Genomic DNA, 23571 nt, shown 5'->3' with positions numbered 1-23571 from the left:
CAGTACAGTGATTAAATACATAAATAATTATTCTTAAATATAAGGGTCTGCACAATTATTCGGTGATTTTTACAGTTTATCGAAAACTAAATATTATGATTATCCAAAAGTCAGAAAATATTATTTTATATTCTCGTAAACTTCTTTTTCAATATCTTCACTATTGTACATATGGAAAATTAAATAATTCAAAATTTTCAAGCTATTTTTGAGTGAGTTTATAATTTTGTGTAAATTCATATCAGAAAACAACGGTTTTCTTCTTATTCAGTATTATTGTGAATGTAATATTGAGACTGTTCTAACGCACTAAGAAGATTCAGAGCTCTAAACAGATTGAGGTATGGATCCACAATTTATCATTGTGGAAGCTTCTAAAAAAATTGATAATATTCGTAAGATTTCTTCTGAATGTTGTTCATCTTCTACGTAGAATGATAGAAGAGAAAATGGCAACAATATCGCAATATTTTGAAATTGGTTTACACCTAAATAAAACCAATTTTTCTGTGAACAAACCTGTATTATTTAAGAAAAGACTTACTCTTAACAAAGTTAGACATTCAAATCTTTCTTGACTTTTGAATATTCCTATAATATTAATATTAGAAACTGTTTTCCAGTAAGTAGCAACACATAATAACAGCACCTGTGTTTGAAACACGTCAACTCTGATTGATATCCACATGCATTAACAATTCTCTTTCACACGTTCATGTTTAATAATCGTTTTTAGTCGGCAAATAATTTTTGGACAATAGCGTGTAATGAATTACAACTGCCAGAATTGTTTCTGTCCCGAAGTTATGCTACGTCCTTAGCACTTCTTTTCGACAACTCAGAAATATCAGATTTGCGATACTGCACACTATCATCCAAAGCACTGGCAACTGATTTAGACATTGTTACGTAATCCCCTAATTGGCTCCCACTTTGATTATGTTCTTGTGCTTCAACTGAAGACTCCGTCGTTGCAAGATGTTCATCACTTTTTGTCGCCTGTTTGTAATGTGCCCTATCACGTAGCAGTCTTTGTACACCTGTAATTACGTCTTCAGAATCCGGCTCTATATATGAATTGCTAGCAACACTCATTGGGAGTTGATTGCAAATGTCGTCATATTCTTTCGTTTCTCTGTTTGACTGAGCTTTCGGTCTTTTGGGCAGTTCTGGCACACCACCTGATCTGCTAGATGGAGTAACGGAGATATATCTTTGATGGAATGGACGAACTGTTTCGTAGTAATAATAACCATGTGGTTTGACGTCATCGTAAATACTGCTTTCGTTTTCTTTTCGCCCAGAATTGGAAATTTGAACTTTTGATTTTCTCCAGTAGAATATAGATATTGCTCCACAGATTAGGAGCAAAACAACACAAACGACAGCCACTAGAACTGTGACAAGAGGAAAAGAAGAATCGGATGATTTTTCATTTGTATCGAAGCCTTTTTCTGGGGGGTACATTGTATTAGGAATGGGCATGTCAATACATGGCCCAGTGAACGGAAGTTGTTCCCAGCGCACTCCAGGGTCTGGTGATGCACAAGTTGCTTCAGAATCTAGCCCAGCACTTCTAAACCATTGAACAACATTTCGTATTTCACAGTTACAAACAAACGGATTGTTTGATAAGGTTATTTTTTCAATCTTATTCTTAATTATCTCGAAAAGTTGTAGATGTACTACTGTCAACTTGTTGTAATCCAACCTTAGCACTTTGAGTTCTGCGAGTGATTTGAATAGATTGTTGTGAAGAGGTGTTTGGAGGGAATTAGTACGTAGATCAAGGAACTTTAGTTTGGACAAATTGGAAAATACTCTAGGATCCAAAGTGACAAGGTCATTTCCAACCAAGTTTAAGCGTCTCAAATTTTTCAATTTGGAAAATGCATTCCACCTCAAAACTTTGATATTACTGTAATCCAACCACAGATCGCGAATTCTATCGGAGTCTCTGGGGAAGAAGGCAGTATTAAGGTCTCCCACGATCTTATTCTTGCAGTCCACGCGGTACAACAGGACGCAAGAACACGTTCCAGGACACCATTGTGTAGCCGAACCATTCACTTGCCGTGAGACTACCGAACATGTAGACGTGGTTGCAGTTAACATTACAATCAGTGCCAAATAGATGTCCATATTCTGTAACAGAAACGTCAATCATCATCATGAACCACGAAAGTTGAATATAGCGATCTGTTTGTCTTCATAATAAATAGCTCAAATTTTATTTTATTTTTTAATATTGATACATGTACTAACATTACTGTTACCATGTCTACAACTGTTGTCACTTGTACCATAGTTGCTACAACCACTATTGCTTATTACTACTACTTTGTATTGCTGTTCCTATTATTTTTACTATTTCTACTACTATTGCTGCTACTGATATTGCTACTACACTTATTTTATTAATATTGCTTATATTTCTATTTTTGCTAGTACCACTTGATATAACACTTGCTGACAACACATTACTGCTGTTGCTGTTGTTACTGCTAGTACTTACTATCACTGGCTACAAATACTATCGCCAATACTTCCATCATCATGACTAACACCACCAATGTTACTGCTGACACTAGAATTTCTGCTACCAAGTCTATTTTGTTAGAATTTCTAAAATGTCCTTGATACTTCTACTATTATTTTTGCCACGAATATATTTGATATTTATTTATATTAAATTAAGTATATAAAACAAAAATCAGGAACATCCGTTTGAGCACAGCTCGTGTTTGGGTGTAGTATACGAGTATAAAACAAAAAATTAGAAACATCTATTTGAGCAAAGCTCGTGTTCGGGTGTAGTATATAAAATAAAGAATTAGGAACATCCATTTGAGCAAAGCTCGTGTTCGGGTGTAGTATATAAAACAAAAAAAAATAGAAGCATCCGTTTGAGCAAAGCTCGTGTTCGGGTGTAGTATATAAAACAAAAAAAATAGAAACATCCGTTTGAGCAAAGCGTGTGTTCGGGTGTAGTATATAAAACAAAAAACTAGGAATATCCGTTTGAGCAAAACTCGTTTTCGGGTGTAGTATATAAAACAGAAAATTAGGAACATCCGTTTGAGCAAAGCGTGTGTTCGGGTGTAGTATATAAAACAGAAAATTAGGAATATCCGTTTGAGCAAAGTTCTTGTTCGGGTGTAGTATATAAAATAAAAAATTAAGAACATCCGTTTGAGCAAAGCTCGTGTTCGGATATAGTATATAAAACAAAAAAATAGAAACATCCGTTTCAGCAAAACTCGTGTTCGGGTGTAGTATATAAAACAAAAAATTAGGAACATCCGTTTGAGCAGAGCTCGTGTTCGGGTGTAGTTCCACCTAACACAAGAAATGCAAAAGTTAATGCGCAGAAATACCTTATAAATCAAAAGAAAAATAAGAACATAAAAATATGTTATATAGGATCAATTTAAGTATTACATTTTATAAGCATATGTTTAAATTTTTATTGGAATTAATGACTGAAAATCTTGTAAATTCAGGGTGCATTTTGATTATAGTATATTATAATCTTGACCTCAGACTAATACTGTTGTTGTGAACAATGTTTCAGTTTTTATAATAACTTAACGTTCCGTCTTACTTAGAAATAGAGTAGAGTAAGGCGATTCCGATCGAATTTGGGGGAATTGCCTCTAAATTAAAAAATATAACATATTTTCACAAGACTATGTTGTGAATAAAACGTTGCTCCTTTTGCCTCTAATATGCAGTATGAAAATACTTCTTCGGAACATTCTAATTCAGCTGTTTTATATATTTTACGAGTCCAACAAACGATCTGATTTACCCTCCAAGTTTGGGTGAATCCGATCGAATGTCTGGAGGTTCTGATCGTTCAAATTAAACACGTGAAAGACACACAAAAAGCAAGTTATAGTATTCCTATACAATGATAAAAATTTATGTATAATTAATGAAACAAATAACGTGTTACTGAGCAATTGATCATCGGCCTTGTAAAGATTCTATAAACCCAAGCATAGCCAGAAATATTCAGTCACTTAATTTATAATCCAGGTACATACATTTGTCACAAATAGACTGTTTTATTCTTTTGTTCAAAATGTCGACCACCATGACCTCTACTAACTGTATAGCGACGAACCATGGACTGTCGCATACGCTCTAGCATCCCAGGCGATTGGCGCACTTCTTCAGCGGCTGCGAGAATCCTTGCAACCAGATCCATTTCAGTGTCGACTGGAGTCTGTAGAGATTCTGGCGGTCGACATTTTGTGTTTAACAAAGAAGTGTGCGTTTTTTCTAAGGTTTGTCATGTAATTTTTGTATTGTTTGTATTATAGTTTATGATAGTACAGTACCTACTTCAGAACATAGTTGATTACTTTTTAATTTTCCCTTGTAATCTATCAGAGCCCATCTTATTACAGCCCAAACGACATGCTACAAGTAAACACATCAACTCAGTAATAAATCACCGGAGACTATAGGTTCCTTACATCAAAACACTCAGCCAACATCCCTGAACAACCTGTGAAAATTTGTCGGTAGAGTTCTGGTTCACCCTGTATATTTGTAGTACTACGATCTACTGATTTGTAATTTATATATTAAAGTTACTTTTTGACTCAGCCTCTTATTTATTCTCTTTTTCTCACTTTAGTCTAAAACTGGCCTATGGTTCATATCCTTTATTATACAGGGTGTATCAAAAGGTCAGGTCAATCCTTAAGGAGGTGGTTCAGGACTTTATTTGCAACAAAAAATCCTAATACACTTTTTGAATATTCATCTCCGTTTCCGAGTTACACGAATATCACGTATCGAATCTATCCTCATTTGATTCCATAACTAATAGACCTGTCTGCTTGAGAGAAGGTAGGCTAATTGTCAGTTGTCTAGAGCAGATGTTCAAAATGTCCCCCTCTCGCATGTACATATGCTTCAGCACGCCGTCGAACTCTCGCTGCACATTATCCAATCCGTGCTGGTGTATCTCCATTGCAGCCTTGTTAATCTTTGCAACGAGCTCTTCCCTGCTTGCTATCTCCGTTTGGTACATTTTTTCCTTCATTCAGCCCCAGAGAAAGATGTCCAATGGTATTAGGTCTGGGGACCGGGCTCGACAGGCAACTATGGTATCAACTAGACCAGGCCTGCACAAGGTTTGCGCTCTTCGAGCCGGCTCACAGCTCATGAGTGGAATGCAGATATTAGCTACTCTCTGTATAAGGGTGGACTGGAAGAAGGGGTGATCTCGTACAAAATATACACAAAAGGAAGTACTATTACGAGTGTTTATGAAATGAATTCCCGTTCAGTGTTTGCAAAACTATCTTGGACTATTATTAATTAATAAAGAAATATTTATTTTACAGAAATAATAGAAATTCTATAGCTACTTAAATGTACACTATCATGTTGTTATATTTTTATTTATCAGTACATCAAAACGAGGTTTTATGCTGTTGGCAGCTGAAAGGAACAGTAGCCTACTGATCGTAATGAAACATAAGTTACAGATGTTCGATGTCTGCCTTTATTAAAGGTGTTTATAGAAAACAGTTGCTCACAAATATAAATGTTGAGCCAAACATAGCAATCATTTTCACACCAGCCTGTGTAGTCATGGATATTATTGCTAATGTTTAGTCTTATAAAACTCAACCAGGCTAGTAGTATTATTTAAACGATCTTTAGCCCTTAGGTCACATTGAACATCAATAAGTTCGAGCTGTAAATAGTTAAATGTTATGTTCCGTCTTTTAGATTACTACATACTGTACTGCAGCAGTAGGTAAGGAACATGAAACAGTTACTGAGAATAGGCCTACACACTGCACTCCACTGGGTGGCTAAGTGGTCGTTTCCCTCTCCTCTACCTATAGCAAGCCTATGTCATTCTGACGTATCTTCCTCTCCGTTTCAGCGAGCGGTAAACACAGCTCTCCCACTCCGAAGGAGCGTGCGCGCTCGTTGAGCGCTGTTTGTGCAGGTATGAACTAGACGGTGCTCCAACACATTTCAGACTTCTGGTACGCCAATGGTTAGATCACCATTTTCCAGGTAGATAGATTGCAAGGGGTGGTCCCATTGCCTGGCCAGCCCGGTTCCCAGACCTAACACCATTGAACTTCTTTCTCTGGGACTGCATGAAGGAGAAAGTATACGAAAAGGAGACAGCGAGCAGGGAAGAGCTCGTTGCAAAGATTAACACGGCTGCAATGGAGATACACCAGCACAGATTGGATAATGTGCAGCGAGAGGTCAGACGGCGTGCTGAAGCGTGTGTTCGTGCGAGAGGGGGACATCTTGAGTATCTGCTTTAGACAATTGACAATTAACCTACCTTCTCTCAAGCAGACAGGCTCATTAGGTGTGGAATCAAATGGGGATAGATACGGTAGGCCTACGTGATATTCGTGTAACTCGGAAACGGGGATGAATATTTAAAAAGTGTATTAGGATTTTTTGTTGCAAATAAGGTCCTGAATCATCTCCTTAAGGATTGACCTGACCTTTTGATACACCCTGTATTCAGTTAACAATATAATTTTTCTTAGAATTTTACAATAAATTTCAAATAATGTAATCTAAAGAATCTTAAATTTAAAATATAATGTAACTGAATATTTTACCACCTATCACTTGGGTCACTACTGGGATATAATGTTTGAAGTTTCTAATCAACTTAATATTGACAATGAACAAAAATCTAGCACTAGCGTGATTCAAATCAAGATGTTGCCTTTCAAGTCATTGAGACCAGATTATTATTATTATTATTATTATTATTATTATTATTATTATTATTATTATTATTATTATTATTACGACTATTTTATTACTTTTATTATTGCTATTAACCAAAATATTTGACTTTGTGGTTACAACGGGTTTCCATAGTCACATCCGGAATTCCGTCACACCGCAGCATATTCTTGGGTAAATCCCAGTGCGCTAAACTTCAAGAAAATTCCCTTCTTTTACATATTCGTATTATTTTCGTAACTTAGTAAGTATGCCTTTCCATTTACAAAGGTTTTCAAGAAATGCTTGTTTCTAAGTTCAACTGTATCAAAATATTCACGATCCTTAATAGTGTTTGTACATTGATTCGTTACCTACTAATAAAAATGGCACGGCCTGAAAACGCAATATTGTAATTAAATGCACAGAAATATGTACAGTTTGAAGTGTGTACTGGAGCACAATATTATGTTGTAGGCGTAGAGGTTCAGAAAATTTTAAGTATTCTCAGGACTTCGATTCGAATCTCCGTATTTGTATATTTTTCTTTTTAATATAGGCTGTGTTTCTATTTCATTGGATTTTTTGTAATATTATTAATTTCATTATCTTGTATTGAATTTCACACATTTTTAGGTGTATTCCTTATTTACACCAATGTTAGAAACTCACAGTTCAGTACAGGTAGAAACGTACTGTACATATTTCTATGTATGTGGTTCTATTAGAGTTTACGAAAACAGTATAAGTGTAAAAGTAGTGTAGAAATTTATTCTACAATTGAAAAAAAATATATATATATAAAAGAAAGAAAAACAGTCACAATACGAATAAGTTATTCGAATCGGAGTTGGATGCACCGATTTCTCGCAAAAAGCTGCAACTGACCGGTAATCTTAAGAACTGAGAACAACGCTATTTAATTTTTCATTGAAAAGAGGCTAATCTCATACGACTACAACCCCGATGCCGTCCGCTCCCTCAAATTTTGGACGATTATTTCCAAGTCATGACCCGCTTTGTTACTGCAATATTGATCAAACTTTAGAGAAGCACACAAGAAATGAATTAAACTTTAAGAAAAAAGTACGTTTGTATTATATTTATTATTAACTGTGAATTGGTATATTCCAGGTGGCAGTATCACATAATATACCCAAACACATACAATATCACAAGAATATACATAACCCAAAAGACTAACAACATAGGAAACTAAGTCTGAGTACTTAAAGCTGAAGCTAAATTAACTGAAGTTAACTTTAGATACCTAAGGTTAAACCTAAAATACCTCATTTAGCCTAAATAACACATAGGCTAAATAGACCTACACAACATATACACATCAACATCCGATACACTTCAACAATTAAGTACAATATCAATTTAATTAATACACATCAAGTACACACGGAATTAATCACATGTGAACCTACTATCACCAATGAGCCTAAAGTCATTCATGAACTTGATTACATATCAACTTAGTTACGCATAAACAAGAGTCCAAAGGGGAAGACAGCCCTGCAAAGTCACTGCTGGTAGCTCAATTTCTTCTGCTTAATATAATTGCATCTTTAATAGTCTGCGCTTTCTTATGTCCTTGCTATTTACACCAGTCTTCCTAAGTTATTTTTGGACCTTTTGATTGTTAGAGGGCAGCCCTCAAAGGCTATAGGTATGTAGACTATATAATGTAAGAATGTATGTATATAATGTATATATGTAATGTGTATATGTATATACGCGTGTGTATTTATGTACGCGTGTGTATGAATGCATGTATGTATGTATGTATGTATGTATGTATTAATGTTCATATGTAGGCCTATGTGTGTATGTTCGTAATGTATGTAAGAATGAATGAATGTAATGTACACGTTACCTCTGTAATATTTTAGTACTTTAATATTTTAATATATTTTAATATTTTGCAATTTTGGTGTAACAGAAACATTCAGGAATATAACGGAAGATTATCTTCACAAACCTCTCGTCGAACATGGCTTTCTATTAGTTATGTCATGATAATGACGGTGCACACACAGATCTTCTGCAGAAATAAGCTATAGATATGTATGTATGTGCTGTATGTATGTATGTATGTATGTATGTATGTATGTATGTATGTATGTATGTTATGGAGTAACACATAATATAGGCTAGTGCATATACAATGCATGCACTCCACCTGTCTGTTTTACTACTACTACTACTACTACTACTACTACTACTACTACTACTACTACTACTACTACTACTACTGCTACTACTACTATTACTACTACTACTACTACTACTACTGTGCTATTATGTATTTATGCATGAAAGTATGTTGAATAATTCTTACCTTTTCTTACTGGCCGTATGGCTGAACCGTATCACTATAGACACGACCCACTTATTACTGTGGACTTGAAGCTGTCATATTATGTGGTTGGTTGTTACAGAATAGAGCTTCCTGTTGCATCAAAGTCGTTTCCTGAGTATGTCAAAAACCCAAGTTGTCACGCTTTCTTCTCAGCATGTATCTAACTACGCTACGCTTGTTCAGTCCTTACTAACATCTATATTTCCTACAGAAAATATAAGGTGATTCACTCATTGACGTATTACAGAAGCAGAAGACCCCTGTGAGTCCCCATTGTAAAGAAAACCTATCTAAGCGTGAAGTGAACTGGACAAAGCTTGATGCATATGAAATGCTCTTCAATTATATTTCAATATAGTGATCTTAACGTTCCGAAAATAAAATTAGCCAGTTCTGATGAATTACGTAAAAAATTTCACAATATAAACAAATCAGAAGAGGATTTCGAGAGATTTGTCTTTCTTGACTTGTGAAGTCTAATTATATGAAGTCTGTATTCGAACTACATTAATAGTAATAATAATAATAATAATAATAATAATAATAATAATAATGATTTATTTAACCTGGCAGAGTTAAGGCCATACGGCCTTCTCTAACACTCAACCAGGAGTAAAGACTGCGTTACAAAAACACTACAAATTTACAAATTACACTACAATTTTACACACAAAACTGAATAAGAGAGAAAATAAAAGGATTTGCTGGAACGGATATTGCACTAGTCGCTATGGAAATACATCATATCCGATAAACCTAACGATGTGAACGAGTCCATTCCTATACACAAGGGGAGTACACAAGCTGCTTGCAATACTTTCTTATAATTCGTGGTGGTTTCGCAATATATTTAAACATAATGTTGTTCAGTTGTGCTTTGACATGGACGCAAAATTGACGCCTGCACAATACATGCGTAACTGTAGGAAGATGAATACTAAGTACTCACATACAGACGGATAAAAAGTAGCAACAATATATACGGGATAGTCATGTGCTTACATGCAGTACACTAGTTAATTGTTTTCTGTTGTTCTAAAACACTTATTTACTTCTTAAGGCTGGTTCACAATAAACCGTAAACGAGAACCAGAACGAGAACGAGAACGGGAAAATTTAAATTCAACCAAAACAGAAAACAGAATCTCGATACTCTAGGGACAGTACGAAAATTATAAGCACACAAAATCACATCCACAACACATCCTAAACAATCAATTGCATTTTAGAAGACATAACCTTTTCGATATAATCATGAACACACCCCAACACAACGGGAAACCAGAAAACAGCGAGGGAACGCACTAGGATTCAGCAGATGATGAAAAAAACATCGAAACCAGTCAAGCAGGTACAATAACATCAAAATGTTAATATGGTAAAGTCGTTATTTCACTTATTCATTTAAATAACTTAACAGTTAACCAGTGATTATATAAGTGTTACAAAAGTGTATACAAGAGTGAACAAAAGAAATGTTCGCTAGTAAAATACTGACTACTCACAACACACAAGTTTACCATTTTTACAATTTTGTTTCTCAGTCTGTATTTTTACGTACTTAACTTGTTGATATTTTATGGTGAAGAATCGGTAGAGCGGAGAAAAATTCTCTCCGGCACCGGGACTCGAACGCGGATTTCCAGCTTTACGTGCTGGCGCTTTATCCACTAAGCCACATCGGATTCAAGTTCCGATGCCGGCAGCACGTAAAGCTGGACACCCGGCTTCGAGTCTCCGTGCCGGAGGGAAATTTTCCCCGTTCTACCGATTCTTCACCGTAAAGATCGCAGTATTACTGCACTGAAACCCCATAACGTACTTCGGTACATCATAGTAACCATAGTAATCTGTTGAAATTTTGCCTTGCAGACTTGTAAGTGATCATCATATCATTAATAAAGAAAACAGCAACAAACAGAATTGCATTCAAGGAATGTGGCCTTTAACATTCGTCGTCCCTATGAGTTAACTGGGAGTATATTTTCATAACAAATAGTTGGCGGATCATACTAGAATGCGTCCTTCTAGAAGTAATTTTAGATTTAAATATAATAATAAAATAAAGCTTCGTCTTCTGAAAAGAAATGGATTATAAAACACTCAAAACACAGGCGTTTTAATGAGCTAGCAAAGTCGTGGAGTTGTCAGCGTCCATACGTTGACGCCATCTGTTTGTTGAGTGCAAGAGCAATAAAATGGGGCTGGAACGAATCCACAGAGGAGGCAAGCGAAGCAAATCTCCAAGCCACCGTGTCATTATTACAAGGTAACTCAGAGGTCTTATCCTGTACTTCCTGATACAGTGTTTTAGGAAATCACGAGTCATTATTTTCCATTTATACCATATACTAAAGAAAAATTGGTAACATGAAATGGCACCCAGCTTTATACTATATGTCATAGGTCTTTCGTAACATTTATTTTCCTTTCATCTTGTTACCTATAACCTTATAATTTGCAACTTACTTTTAACCATAATTTAAGAGATACCATTTACTGCGCCCCGTTTTCTGCTTTTGCAAATATATATTAATTCCAAAATGCAAAATATCTCATTTAATTTATAAATGTTAAGATTTAAGTAGGCCTACTGTCAGGTTCGAGGCACAGGAACAACAGCCCGTTGAAGTTCACGCAGAAAAATACAGAATTTATAGGTCCAGAGTTCTATTCTATTTGGAGAAATATCACCTCGCCGCCATTGAAGTAGTTGGGCTAATGGTTGGCGCTAGGGGCACAATACTGTCAGTTTCTGCAAGAAGTTCCAGCTGAACAACGACATAATTTATGTTGTTTCCCTTACTGCTATCAGAGAATACTTGCCTTTTTAAAATACCATCTGTGCTTTGTTTCTTAAAAAGGAAGAACGTTTGTTTGAACGTCTAATCTGTAAAACATGTAAAACAGGTATAACATTTACGAATCATATAGAAGAAAGGTGCGCGGCAGCGATCAAGGCCATGTTTGAGATACAGAAACTCGAGAAGCTTTCCCTAGGCACAGCCCTATGTCTTTTCCACATCAAGATCGTCCCGATACTAAGCTACGTGATTAACAAAATATGGATCCATCTTACCACAGCGAACCTGAGGAGACTAAAGCAGTGAAAGCATCCTGTCTAAAGAGAGCCCTCCAAACTTCAAGAACAACACAAACGAAGATAGTGTATCTATTGGCAGGCACGGGCTTCTTTGTAAGAGAGCTAATGCGGAACAACGGCCTGCAAAACACATCAGCATGCGAAACCCATATCAGAGACAGAGAACAAAAAGCAACAGAAGTAGACCAAGAATTCTATCTGACGCCAGCTATAAACACAGAAGAATGGAAGAAGTCAAATTTCGAATTGCGATACGTCTTCACGAGGACTGCGGGTTCCATCACAGGATCTGTGGACAAAGAGGATACCACACGGCATCGGAGCAGTGTACATGTAGGCTACCCTTTCTGGACACGGATGTCGACAGTATCACATAATCGCCTGTCAAGCAAGGACTAATTCTTTAAATTTCTATGCAAAAGATGAAAACTTCTGACTAACAATGAATCTTTCTATGTACACAGTGTGTTTATTAAATCTTATTATTATTAATCTGTTTATTTACTATGTTTAGGCCTATTATATGCATGCTATTATCTTTCCTGTTCTTAATTTCCCTTTTTTGTTTTCTTTGGTGATCTTTCCTGTCTTATTTCAGTTTTGTTTTCACTCTGTGTATTAGTTATGCTGTGTCCAATGAGACAGCCCCGTTATTGGGAAAGTTGAAAGAGTGTCTTTCTAAATAAATATCAAATAGGCCATGTACATACCAAATTGTTTCCAAATCCATTTGTATTGTGTCAACTAGACCGCGGAACTTCACGTAATTGCATGTATTTATTAATTTGGCATAATGAAAAACTAAAAGTGGAACTTTTCGTATCATGGTTTTTACATTCGAATGAAACAAACCTTAATTTACATAAATGAATATTTAGAATTTTTAAATGTATACAGTATATCGTCGGCTTGGAGTGCAAACCTGCAAACTGCCAAAAAGAAACTTTTACAAGGTAAAGAAAAAAAAACTTAGTTTAAATTAACTCAGAAACTTGAGGACCAAATGCATTTGTACCTGTACTTTGGATTTGGTCCTAAAGTTTCAGTGTTATTTTAATTTCAACTAAGTTTTTTTTTGCTTCCTTTGTAATTTTTTTTTTTTTTTTTTTTTTTTTTTTTTTTTTTTTTTTTTTGGCGGTTAGCAGGGCCGCTAACGAAGTCGCTCCAAATCAGGGATGGTAAGAAAGGAACGATAACTGAAGTCACTCCCGCGCGGAAGTTATTTACCTTCTTGAGGCGTCTTATGAACTCGCTCCAACCCTCTTCTCCTCGAAGGTCGTGGACTATGTATTACAAAATTACATAGATGAAAACAATACTTTACCTCCAGAAATATGGCACAGTTCTCAGAAAGCTCCGACCGTACTACAAAGAACTGCGAAGCGTTCCATGCTAAGTTGAATGGACTATTCTACAAGCCGCACCCACATATTGTTTCCATTAATTGAAGTTTTAAAGAACATTCAGTGCGACATGCACCCTCTACTCAGATAAAAAAAACGAAAAAGCAGAGTAATAAAGCCCACGAAAAAGAGACATTCATCTTGCATAAAATGATGGAATATAAAACACATTCAGTAACAAGATACGACTTTGTTAGAAGCGTTGCTTTTAAATTTGTACCTTTTTAGATTTTACCATACTTTTTATTTGACGAAGTAAATCTGCACCAAGTAAGCTTCTGTATCAAACATTTTTAAGTCTGCATAAAATGAGAAGGAAAATGTTTACACGAAGCGAGCCCATGTGACAGTCCTCAATCTGCATAAAATGTGAAGGAAAAATGCTTATACCTGGACGGGAGCGAGCTTACGCATAAAAGGGGTACTTAGGACCATAGACAAATAAATTAGGACCGACTTCATGAAACCCCGTTAGCAGGTTTACACTCTAAACCGACGATATGTTTTTATTTTGTATATTTAAATGCATAACAACTTTTCTTATTTTTCCCGATCTATTAACTAAGTTCGAAATTCCTCTCTAATAAAAATAAAAATAATTTCCAAGAAACAAAAAAATTATATCAGAAATGAAATTATTTAATTACTGTTGAGGCTATGAAATTGCTGCGACGACAATATAAACTTGTCCCTAGTGCATAAGTTGGGTCGTTTTCACTTTAACTTGAGGCTAGCTGCTGATCTGTGTACATACTAGCCGTGTAAGTGTAATTTTTCAAGAGCCAGGGCGGAAATACGCGGCGCCAAGATGTCATTCAGGCTTATACCACCTTTTACTTTCAAGATTATATTTAGACATCTACGACAATAAAGTCTCGTGTAGTGTAATTTTCATTTCAACAAGTTTTACTACACAATCAAGCAAAGAACCAGTACAGGATCACTTTGCTCACAAGTTTAACCGCCAACATGTCGAAAGAAAAAAGTAGCAGAAAAGATTTATTGAAGATCTGGGTTTCTGAAGGTAAGTGTTTTTCTACTGATGAGAAAATCGTCTACTGTGCAATATGACTTCTTAATACTTATGGTATACAGGGTGTTTAAAAAATACGGGGCATAATTTCAGGTATGTATTTCCCACATGTAGACAATCAAAATAGTTCATTACAACATGTGTCCGGAAATGCTTTATTTCCGAGTTATGGCCTTCACAACATTGAAATTCACCGGAACGTTTTTCTTTCCGCAGGTCGTTGCCGTCAAAGGAGACATTAAGAGGGCACTCTGACAGTTCATTCCGAGGCGAAGGTTACATTCAGTGTTGTGTAGGAGTTAGACTGTGCGACATGCATTCAAATCAAGAGCTGGCAGAGATAAACTTCATGTACGGTAAGGCGGACGGCAATGCTGCGCTGGCTCGTCGTTTGTACCAGGAGAGGTACCCACAGCGACAATGTCCAGATCGGAAGACATTTGTACGTCTCCATTACCGTCTGTGCGAGTATGGAAAATTTAACTCTCCCGATTTGGGAAGGGGACGACCAAGATCTACAACTCCCGAAGTACAGGAGGAGATTCTGGAGGCTGTCAACATGACTTCTTCTATCAGCACACGAAGGGTAGCGTTGCAAGTCAACGTTCCTCATACGACTGTCTGGAGACTGTTGAAATAGTATCAATTGTATCCTTATCATTTGCAACGTGTACAGGCCCTGTCACCAGTAGATTACCCTGCACGAGTTAGGTTCTGTCAGTGGTTCTTGCAGCAGTGTGGTGTAAATCCGAACTTTCCTGCCTTAGTATTATTTACAGATGAAGCACAGTTCACACGAGATGGCATAACAAATTCCCACAATCAGCATGTATGGACGTATGAAAACCTTCGTGCAACTGTTCCATCTCATCACCAGGTGTGGTTCTCCCTCAACATGTGGGCCGGTATCATTGGTGATCGATTAGTTGGACCCCATGTACTTGTAAACAGACTTACGGTGCAGGCGTACACAAACTTCCTGGAAAACACCATACCTCATGTTTTAGAAGACACTCCACTGATCAATCGTCAACACATTCACTTCTTGCATGATAGCGATCCTGCACACTTCAGTCGTACGGCTCGCCGGTACTTGGGTCGAAGGTTTCCTGATCGATGGATAGGTAGAGGTGGCCCAATTGCTTGGCCTCCACGCTCACCTGATCTGAACCCTCTCGATTTCTACTTGTGGGGCCATTTGAAATCATTGGTTTATTCGTCTCCGGTGCCTGATTTGAAATCCCTTCGGAATCGAATTGTGGCATGTTCTGAGGACAGACGCAATACTCCTGGAGTTTGGGATCGTGTTCGCAGGTCAATGAGACATCGATGTGAGGTCTGTATTGAAGCAGGAGGTGGACATTTTGAACATCTTCTGTAATGACAACGACCTGCGGAAAGAAAAACGTTCCGGTGAATTTCAATGTTGTGAAGGCCATAACTCGGAAATGAAGCATTTCCGGACACATGTTGTAATGAACTATTTTGATTGTCTACATGTGGGAAATACATACCTGAAATTATGCCCCGTATTTTTTAAATACCCTGTATAAATGAAAATAATTTAAATTGATATTATTAAACCTTTATATTTAATTTTTATAATATATATTTAAATTTTTAGCGCATAATTCAACAGTTTTACTGCATAGTTGCATGAATATCTTTAGGTTTTTAGTGCATAAAGTTCCGTGGTCTAGTGATAACTTTTAATAGGAGACCAAATTTTTGCCTTTGGTACTTAAATATGAAAGAGACACAGTGATTCCTAATTAGATTCCAAATATATTACTTACTTATCAGCAGGGAAAGAATTTCTATGTAAATACATATTTACTAAGAAAGCTAATATCAATTATATTTTGCATTATCTTTATGTTTCACTAGGCTATGTATAGAGTTGAAAAATGCGCATCTATGCAGAATAAAGCTTTGGAGAAGAGCTTTACTCCAGTAGAGCCAATTGCGTGTGTTGAAAAAACAACTGGAGTCCTGCACTTCGGGTGTTTTTAAACTCAATGATGCCATGTGCGTCACAGTTTTTAATTATCATTTCGATTATTATTATTTTTTTTTTTTTTTTTTTTTGCTCAAACTGATGCATCTATGTGCGAAATAGCCATTACAATGTTCAGCTCCTTTCCAACCAAAACGTGACTTATGGTGTTTTTTTTCAATCAGCTATTCACTTGTAGTGTGAATACTTACTTACTTACTTACTTACTTACTTACTTACTTACTTTCTTACTGGCTTTTAAGGAACCCGGAGGTTCATTGCCGCTCTCACATAAGCCCGCCTTCGGTCCCTATCCTGAGCAAGATTAATCCAGCCTCTATCATCATATCCCACCTCCCGCAAATCCATTTTAATATTAACTTCCCATCTACGTCTAGGCCTCCCCAAAGGTCTTTTTCCCTCCGGCCTCCCAACTAACACTCTATATACATTTCTGGATTCGCCCATACGTGCTACATGCCCTGCCCATTTCAAACGTCTGGATTTAATGTTCCTAATTATGTCAAGTGAAGAATACAATGCGTGCAGTTCTGTGTTGTGTAACTTTTTCCATTCTCCTGTAACTGCGTCCCTTTTAGCCCCAAATATTTTCCTAAGCACCTTATTCTCAAACACCCTTAACCTATGTTCCTCTCTCAAAGTGAGAGTCCAAGTTTCACAACCATAAAGAACAATCGGTAATATAACTGTTTTATAAATTCTAACTTCCAGATTTTTTGACAGCAGACTGGATGATAAAAGCTTCTCAACCGAATAATAACAGCCATTTCCCATATTTATTCTGTGTTTAATTTCCTCCCGAGTATCATTTACATTTGTTATTGTTGCTCCCAAGTATTTGAATTTTCCCACCTCTTCAAAGGACAAATTTCCAATTTTTTATATTTCCATTTCGTACAATATTCTCGTCACGAGATATAATCATATACTTTGTCTTTTCGGAATTTACTCCCAAACCTATATCTTTACTTGCTTCAAGTAAAATTCCCGTATTTTCCCTAATCGTAAGTGGATTTTCTCCTAACATATTCAAGTCATCCGCATAGACAAGCAGCTGATGTAACCCGTTCAATTCCAAACTCTCTCTGTTATCCTGGACTTTCCTAATGGCATACTCTAGAGCAAAGTTAAAAAGTAAATGTGATAGTGCAGCTAAGTTCAGAATCCACAAAAGACATATTTTCAATGAAAAAGCTTAAATTCCTTAGTTAGTATTCGAACTAACCTCTGTAGCTCCAATGCAACCTCAAGTACGTACTTTAATTATCATATAAAAGACTTGTGGTGTATATGGATTACATTTAGTTACTACCTAACTTTATTTCAACATGTGTATTTCGAGTCATGTTAGATTGTATAGCACTGTAGCGACTCGCGATTGTTGGTTACCTGTACAAGTAGCCATTGTCTGGCTAGAATTGGTGCGTCAGGGCTCAGGACAGTGAAAACGAATAATGTGAGCTTAGGTCCGTCACAGAAATAGATCCTCGCTATTGCCCGGTCCACGAACCGGGCGCCGGACACTCACCGGACTGGTCAGGAGACCTCCGTGATCCACATGGTTTTCCTCAGACGTACAACATATGCAAGCGTCTGTAATAATGTTAAACTTTACAGGCTGTTCAAAGACAATATCATGATTTAGCGCTGACGGATAGAATTGAGTTGAGATTTGAAGTGTGAACAACAGTAGATACTCTGAAAAAAGTGCTTCACTGCCGCTTTTTCCACGAAAAAATTAACTACACCTTTTCCAGTTGTATTTCAGAAAATATCAGTTGTATTTCATAAATTATCAAATGTACTTCAGATTTGTCAATTAAAATTCGGATTGTGTCAATTGTATTTCAGATGGTATCAATGTATTTCAGATTTGTCAATTGTATTTCATATGGTATCAAATGTATTTCAGATTTGTCAATTTATTTCAGAAAATGAGCAATGCATTTCAGATTACTTAATCATTTTCATTTCACAAAATAACAAATGTAGATGTACGTAGTTGAGATTTTAACATATATTTAAAAAAAATGGAAAATGGATTTTATATTTTCCCCGCCATTCATAAAATATTTTGATATGATACCTCTTGCACAAAAGGGGAGATCTATAACTCAAACTTGATTAATATATTTCAGTATTATTTGTATTCATCCTGGTAATAATGAACAGTTTGACTCGTAGACATTTTGTTTTTACAGCATTAACTACCCATGATTGTACGAGAAGATGCGAAGAGAACGGCAGTTACGTAGACTTTCAGCTCCCCCCTACTACCATTAATGCACAACACAATGTCAATACGGCGGTTGCTGTCGTCTGCGATACAACGAACTTTTCTGTTGATTTTCGAGTTCGTCATTTTTTTCCGGTTATTATATGCTTATTTAAGTTGTGTTAACTCTCGCTAGTGGTTTTATATTTTATTTTATCCGTCTTAGTATTTATTTTATTATTGTAAATATTTCTGTTTTATCACTATTATTATTATTATCAATATTATTATTATTATTATTAATATTATTATTATTAATATTATTATTATTATTATTATTATTATTGTTGTTGTTACTATTATTTCTATCTTCAGCATTATTATTTGATCCCTGTAAAATTTATGTAGACTACTGAACTGTACCCGAGCACGAGCATATGCTCATTTCGGGTATCTATTCACATGTATTCATTTCAAATGTAAATTGTAAATAAATTTGAAATTGTAAATAAATTTGAAATTTGAATTTGAAAAATCCTCAACTCAATTGCATTTTAGCGTCCGACAGGCATATCCTCCATAGCTAAATCTGCAACGAGCACAATCACCACTAACAATATTATGTGTGTTGCTTCTTCAATTTTACTCTCTACAGTAGGTAAATTAGGCTACAACACCAGGAGCCATGACGTCAGGAATTCCAAGATGGGTTTTTACATACGTCTTCACTTTTTACACCAAATGATCTCGTTTCGATTTAACATTGGAGAATAAGGTGCCAACCGTAACTTCTGAAATAGGCCTGTAAATGATAGTTTCTGAAATACAATTGACAAATCTGAAATACACGCGATGTTTTCTGAATTGATGCTATCTGAAATTGAATTGACTAATCTGAAATACAAATGGCAAATCTGAAATACAATTGATATTTTCTGAAATACAACTGGAAAAGGTGTAGAGTTTGAAAATTTGAAGGATATGGAATCACGAACATAGACATTTTTTTTTTTTTTTTTTTTTTTTCGTTTGGAGTCAAACTGGAATTTATCTGCCTTAACTTTTGTAGTAAAATCACCGTTTGGTATCTAACTGCGCTAGTTTTTAGTCTTTTCTGATAAATCAAAATTGTTGATAAAGTGCAGTTTGATTCTAGGCGACTCATATGGAGTCGTTATTGTAGTTAAATAGGTACAGTCTTACCAACTCCATTCACCCTTATTAGCTCACGACTTTCACTATCACGATAATCTCTTGGATTTGTAAATGATCGCATAACTTTCGTGTTTAATGTTATGTTTTCGTCACAGTACTATTATTATTATTATTATTATTATTATTATTATTATTATTATTATTATTATTATTATGAAAATGGATATTCTCTACTAAATTCTCAAGACCAGCGTTTTAACTCTTTGTCAGGTCTGATGTTTCATGCGCTCTCCGATTGTCAAGAATGACGTCAAACGTTTAGTTCAATATTTCGTCGATACGGCTGAACGCTTGGTCGCACTAGACCTATACATGAAGTCTATTGTTAACCAATCACGAGTTACCGATATTGATAGCCTGGAGACCCTTATCTGTGATAAAATCATAACTAATGGTGCTACTCAGAATATGACAAGAACTTGAGTATCGACTAGTCATTCTCCATGCTACCGTCTACCACATTGAGGTGCACTACAATTAAGTTAAAAACTATATTACAGTTTTATTGAAAATCATTATACAACTTACTGCTGTGTGTACATGTAGCCTTGTGTGAAATGTTTGGTATTGAGTTCTTCTGTGGTTTTCATACCGATATTCGCAGATAGCGATTGTGTAGCGATTACCTAAAATAAAAGCCAGTATTATTGTAGCCTTGTGTGAAATATTTGGCATTGAGTTCTCTGTGGCTTTCATGTCGATATTCAGAGATAGCGATTACCTAACAAACGCCAGTATTATTGTAGCCTTCTGTGAAATATTTGGCATTTAGTTATTCTGTGGTTTTAATATCGCTATTCGTAGATAGCGATTGTGTAGCGATTACCTAAAATAAAAGCCAGTATTATTGTAGCCTTGTGTGAAATATCTGGCATTGAGGTCTTCTGTGAATTTCATGTCGATATTCAGAGATAGCGATTACCTAACAAACGCCAGTATTATTGCAGCCTTCTGTGAAATATTTGGCATTGCATTCTTCTGTGGTTTTCAAGTCGATATTCAGAGATAGCAATTTCCTAACAAACGCCAGTATTATTGTAGCCTTGTGTGAAATATTTGGCATTTAGTTCTTCTGTGGTTTTCATATCGCTATTCGTAGATAGCGATTGTGTAGCGATTACCTAAAATAAAAGCCAGTATTATTGTAGCCTTGTGTGAAATATTTGGCATTGAGTTCTCTGTGGCTTTCATGTCGATATTCAGAGATAGCGATTACCTAACAAACGCCAGTATTATTGTAGCCTTCTGTGAAATATTTGGCATTTAGTTATTCTGTGGTTTTAATATCGCTATTCGTAGATAGCGATTGTGTAGCGATTACCTAAAATAAAAGCCAGTATTATTGTAGCCTTGTGTGAAATATCTGGCATTGAGGTCTTCTGTGAATTTCATGTCGATATTCAGAGATAGCGATTACCTAACAAACGCCAGTATTATTGCAGCCTTCTGTGAAATATTTGGCATTGCATTCTTCTGTGGTTTTCAAGTCGATATTCAGAGATAGCAATTTCCTAACAAACGCCAGTATTATTGTAGCCTTGTGTGAAATATTTGGCATTGAATTCTTCTGTGGTTTTCATACGGCTATTCGTAGATAGCGATTACTTAACAAATGTCAATATTATTGTAGCCTTGTGTGAAATATTTGGCATTGATTTCTTCTGTGGTTTTCATACCCCTATTCGTAGATAGCGATTACTTAACAAAAGCCAATATTATTGTAGCCTTCTGTGAAATATTTGGCATTGGGTTCTACTGTGGTTTTCATACCCCTATTCGTAGATAGCGATTACTTAATAAAAAACCAATATTATTATAGCTTTATGTGAAATATTTGGCATTGAGTTCTACTGTGGTTTTCATACCCCTATTCGTAGATAGCGATTACTTAAGAAAAGCCAATATTATTATAGCCTTGTGTGAAATATTTGGCATTGAGTTCCACTGTGGTTTTCATACCGCTATTCGTAGATAGCGATTACTTAAGAAAAGCCAATATTATTATAGCCTTGTGTGAAATATTTGGCATTGAGTTCTTCTGTGTTTTTCACACCGCTATTCGTAGATAGCGATTACTTAACAAACTTCAATATTATTGTAGCCTTGTGTGAAATATTTCGCATTTAATTCTCCTGTGGTTTTCATATCGCTATTCGTAGATAGCGATTACCTAAAAGAAAAGCCATTCTTATTGTAGTCTTGTGTGAAATATTTGGCATTTAGTTCTTCTGTAGTTTTCACACCGCTATTCGTAGATAGCGATTACTTAACAAACGTCAATATTATTGTAGCCTTGTGTGAAATATTTCGCATTTAGTTCTTCTGTGGTTTTCATATCGCTATCCGTAGATAGCGATTACCTAAAAGATAAGCCAATCTTATTCTAGCCTTATGTGAAATATTTGGCATTGAGTTCTTCTGTGTTTTTCACACCGCTATTCGTAGATAGCGATTACTTAACAAACTTCAATATTATTGTAGCCTTGTGTGAAATATTTCGCATTTAATTCTCCTGTGGTTTTCATATCGCTATTCGTAGATAGCGATTACCTAAAAGAAAAGCCATTCTTATTGTAGTCTTGTGTGAAATATTTGGCAATTAGTTCTTCTGTAGTTTTCACACCGCTATTCGTAGATAGCGATTACTTAACAAACATCAATATTATTGTAGCCTTGTGTGAAATATTTCGCATTTAGTTCTTCTGTGGTTTTCATATCGCTATCCGTAGATAGCGATTACCTAAAAGATAAGCCAATCTTATTCTAGCCTTATGTGAAATATTTGGCATTTAGTTCTTCTGTGGTTTTCATATCGTTATTCGTAGATAGCGATTACCTACAAAAAAAAAGCCAATATTATTATAGCCTTGTGTGAAATATTTGGCATTGGGTTCTTTTTATTGCTATTTGTGAATATTTATTACTTGTCAAAAGCCAGTACTATTACTATCATAAATACTGTATATTCTACGAGAAGCGTAAAAAGTTAATTAATTTTAAAATACACACATTGAATAATACATTATCTAGTGCGCATTTTCAGTAAGAAAGTGGCGTTACTTCACTCTTATTTCATTAAAAAAAACTGAAACATCAGTCTCTGTTATAGCCAGTATTGAGTTTCATGTTACTGTCATTATCTGTGTCTACGAGTTGGAGTTTGACGAATCTATGTTGGTGAATATTTGATCTTCAGAAGTTCTCTACAACATCCTACTTTTTCAGATAGTGTTTTCTTTTTTAATTTGTAATCTTCTATAGATTCCTACCAATTTCTTTTAGCATACTGACAACATTCGCCAATTTTTTCGGTTCTCATTATCATGAACACACATCACCTATTAGAATGTTAAATTATTAGATGGTTTGTAGAATGCAGTTACACCTCTGATATAATTTGTAACTTAAAATTCACAAATTGGCACACTTGTTCATGATTTAAATCCAGACTTTTAGTCGGTAAGTAGGGAATAGCTTAT

General features: G+C 35.6%; 1 protein-coding gene across 1 annotated transcript; it reads right to left on the bottom strand.

The window, feature by feature from the left end:
- Positions 1-297: 297 nt before the first annotated feature.
- LOC138709048 (SLIT and NTRK-like protein 2) lies at positions 298-9222 on the bottom strand. Its single transcript, XM_069839542.1, has 2 exons — positions 9086-9222; positions 298-2145 (listed from the first exon to the last, which is right to left on the bottom strand). Exon 2 carries the CDS (start codon positions 2140-2142, stop codon positions 805-807), a length of 1338 nt encoding a protein of 445 aa, XP_069695643.1. The 5' UTR covers positions 2143-2145; positions 9086-9222; the 3' UTR covers positions 298-804.
- Positions 9223-23571: the final 14349 nt, after the last annotated feature.

Source organism: Periplaneta americana, chromosome 11 (assembly GCF_040183065.1).
Source record: "Periplaneta americana isolate PAMFEO1 chromosome 11, P.americana_PAMFEO1_priV1, whole genome shotgun sequence".
NCBI classification, from domain to species: domain Eukaryota; kingdom Metazoa; phylum Arthropoda; class Insecta; order Blattodea; family Blattidae; genus Periplaneta; species Periplaneta americana.
Note: the sequence above shows the minus strand (reverse complement) of the source record. Positions and strands in the feature narration are given on the sequence as shown.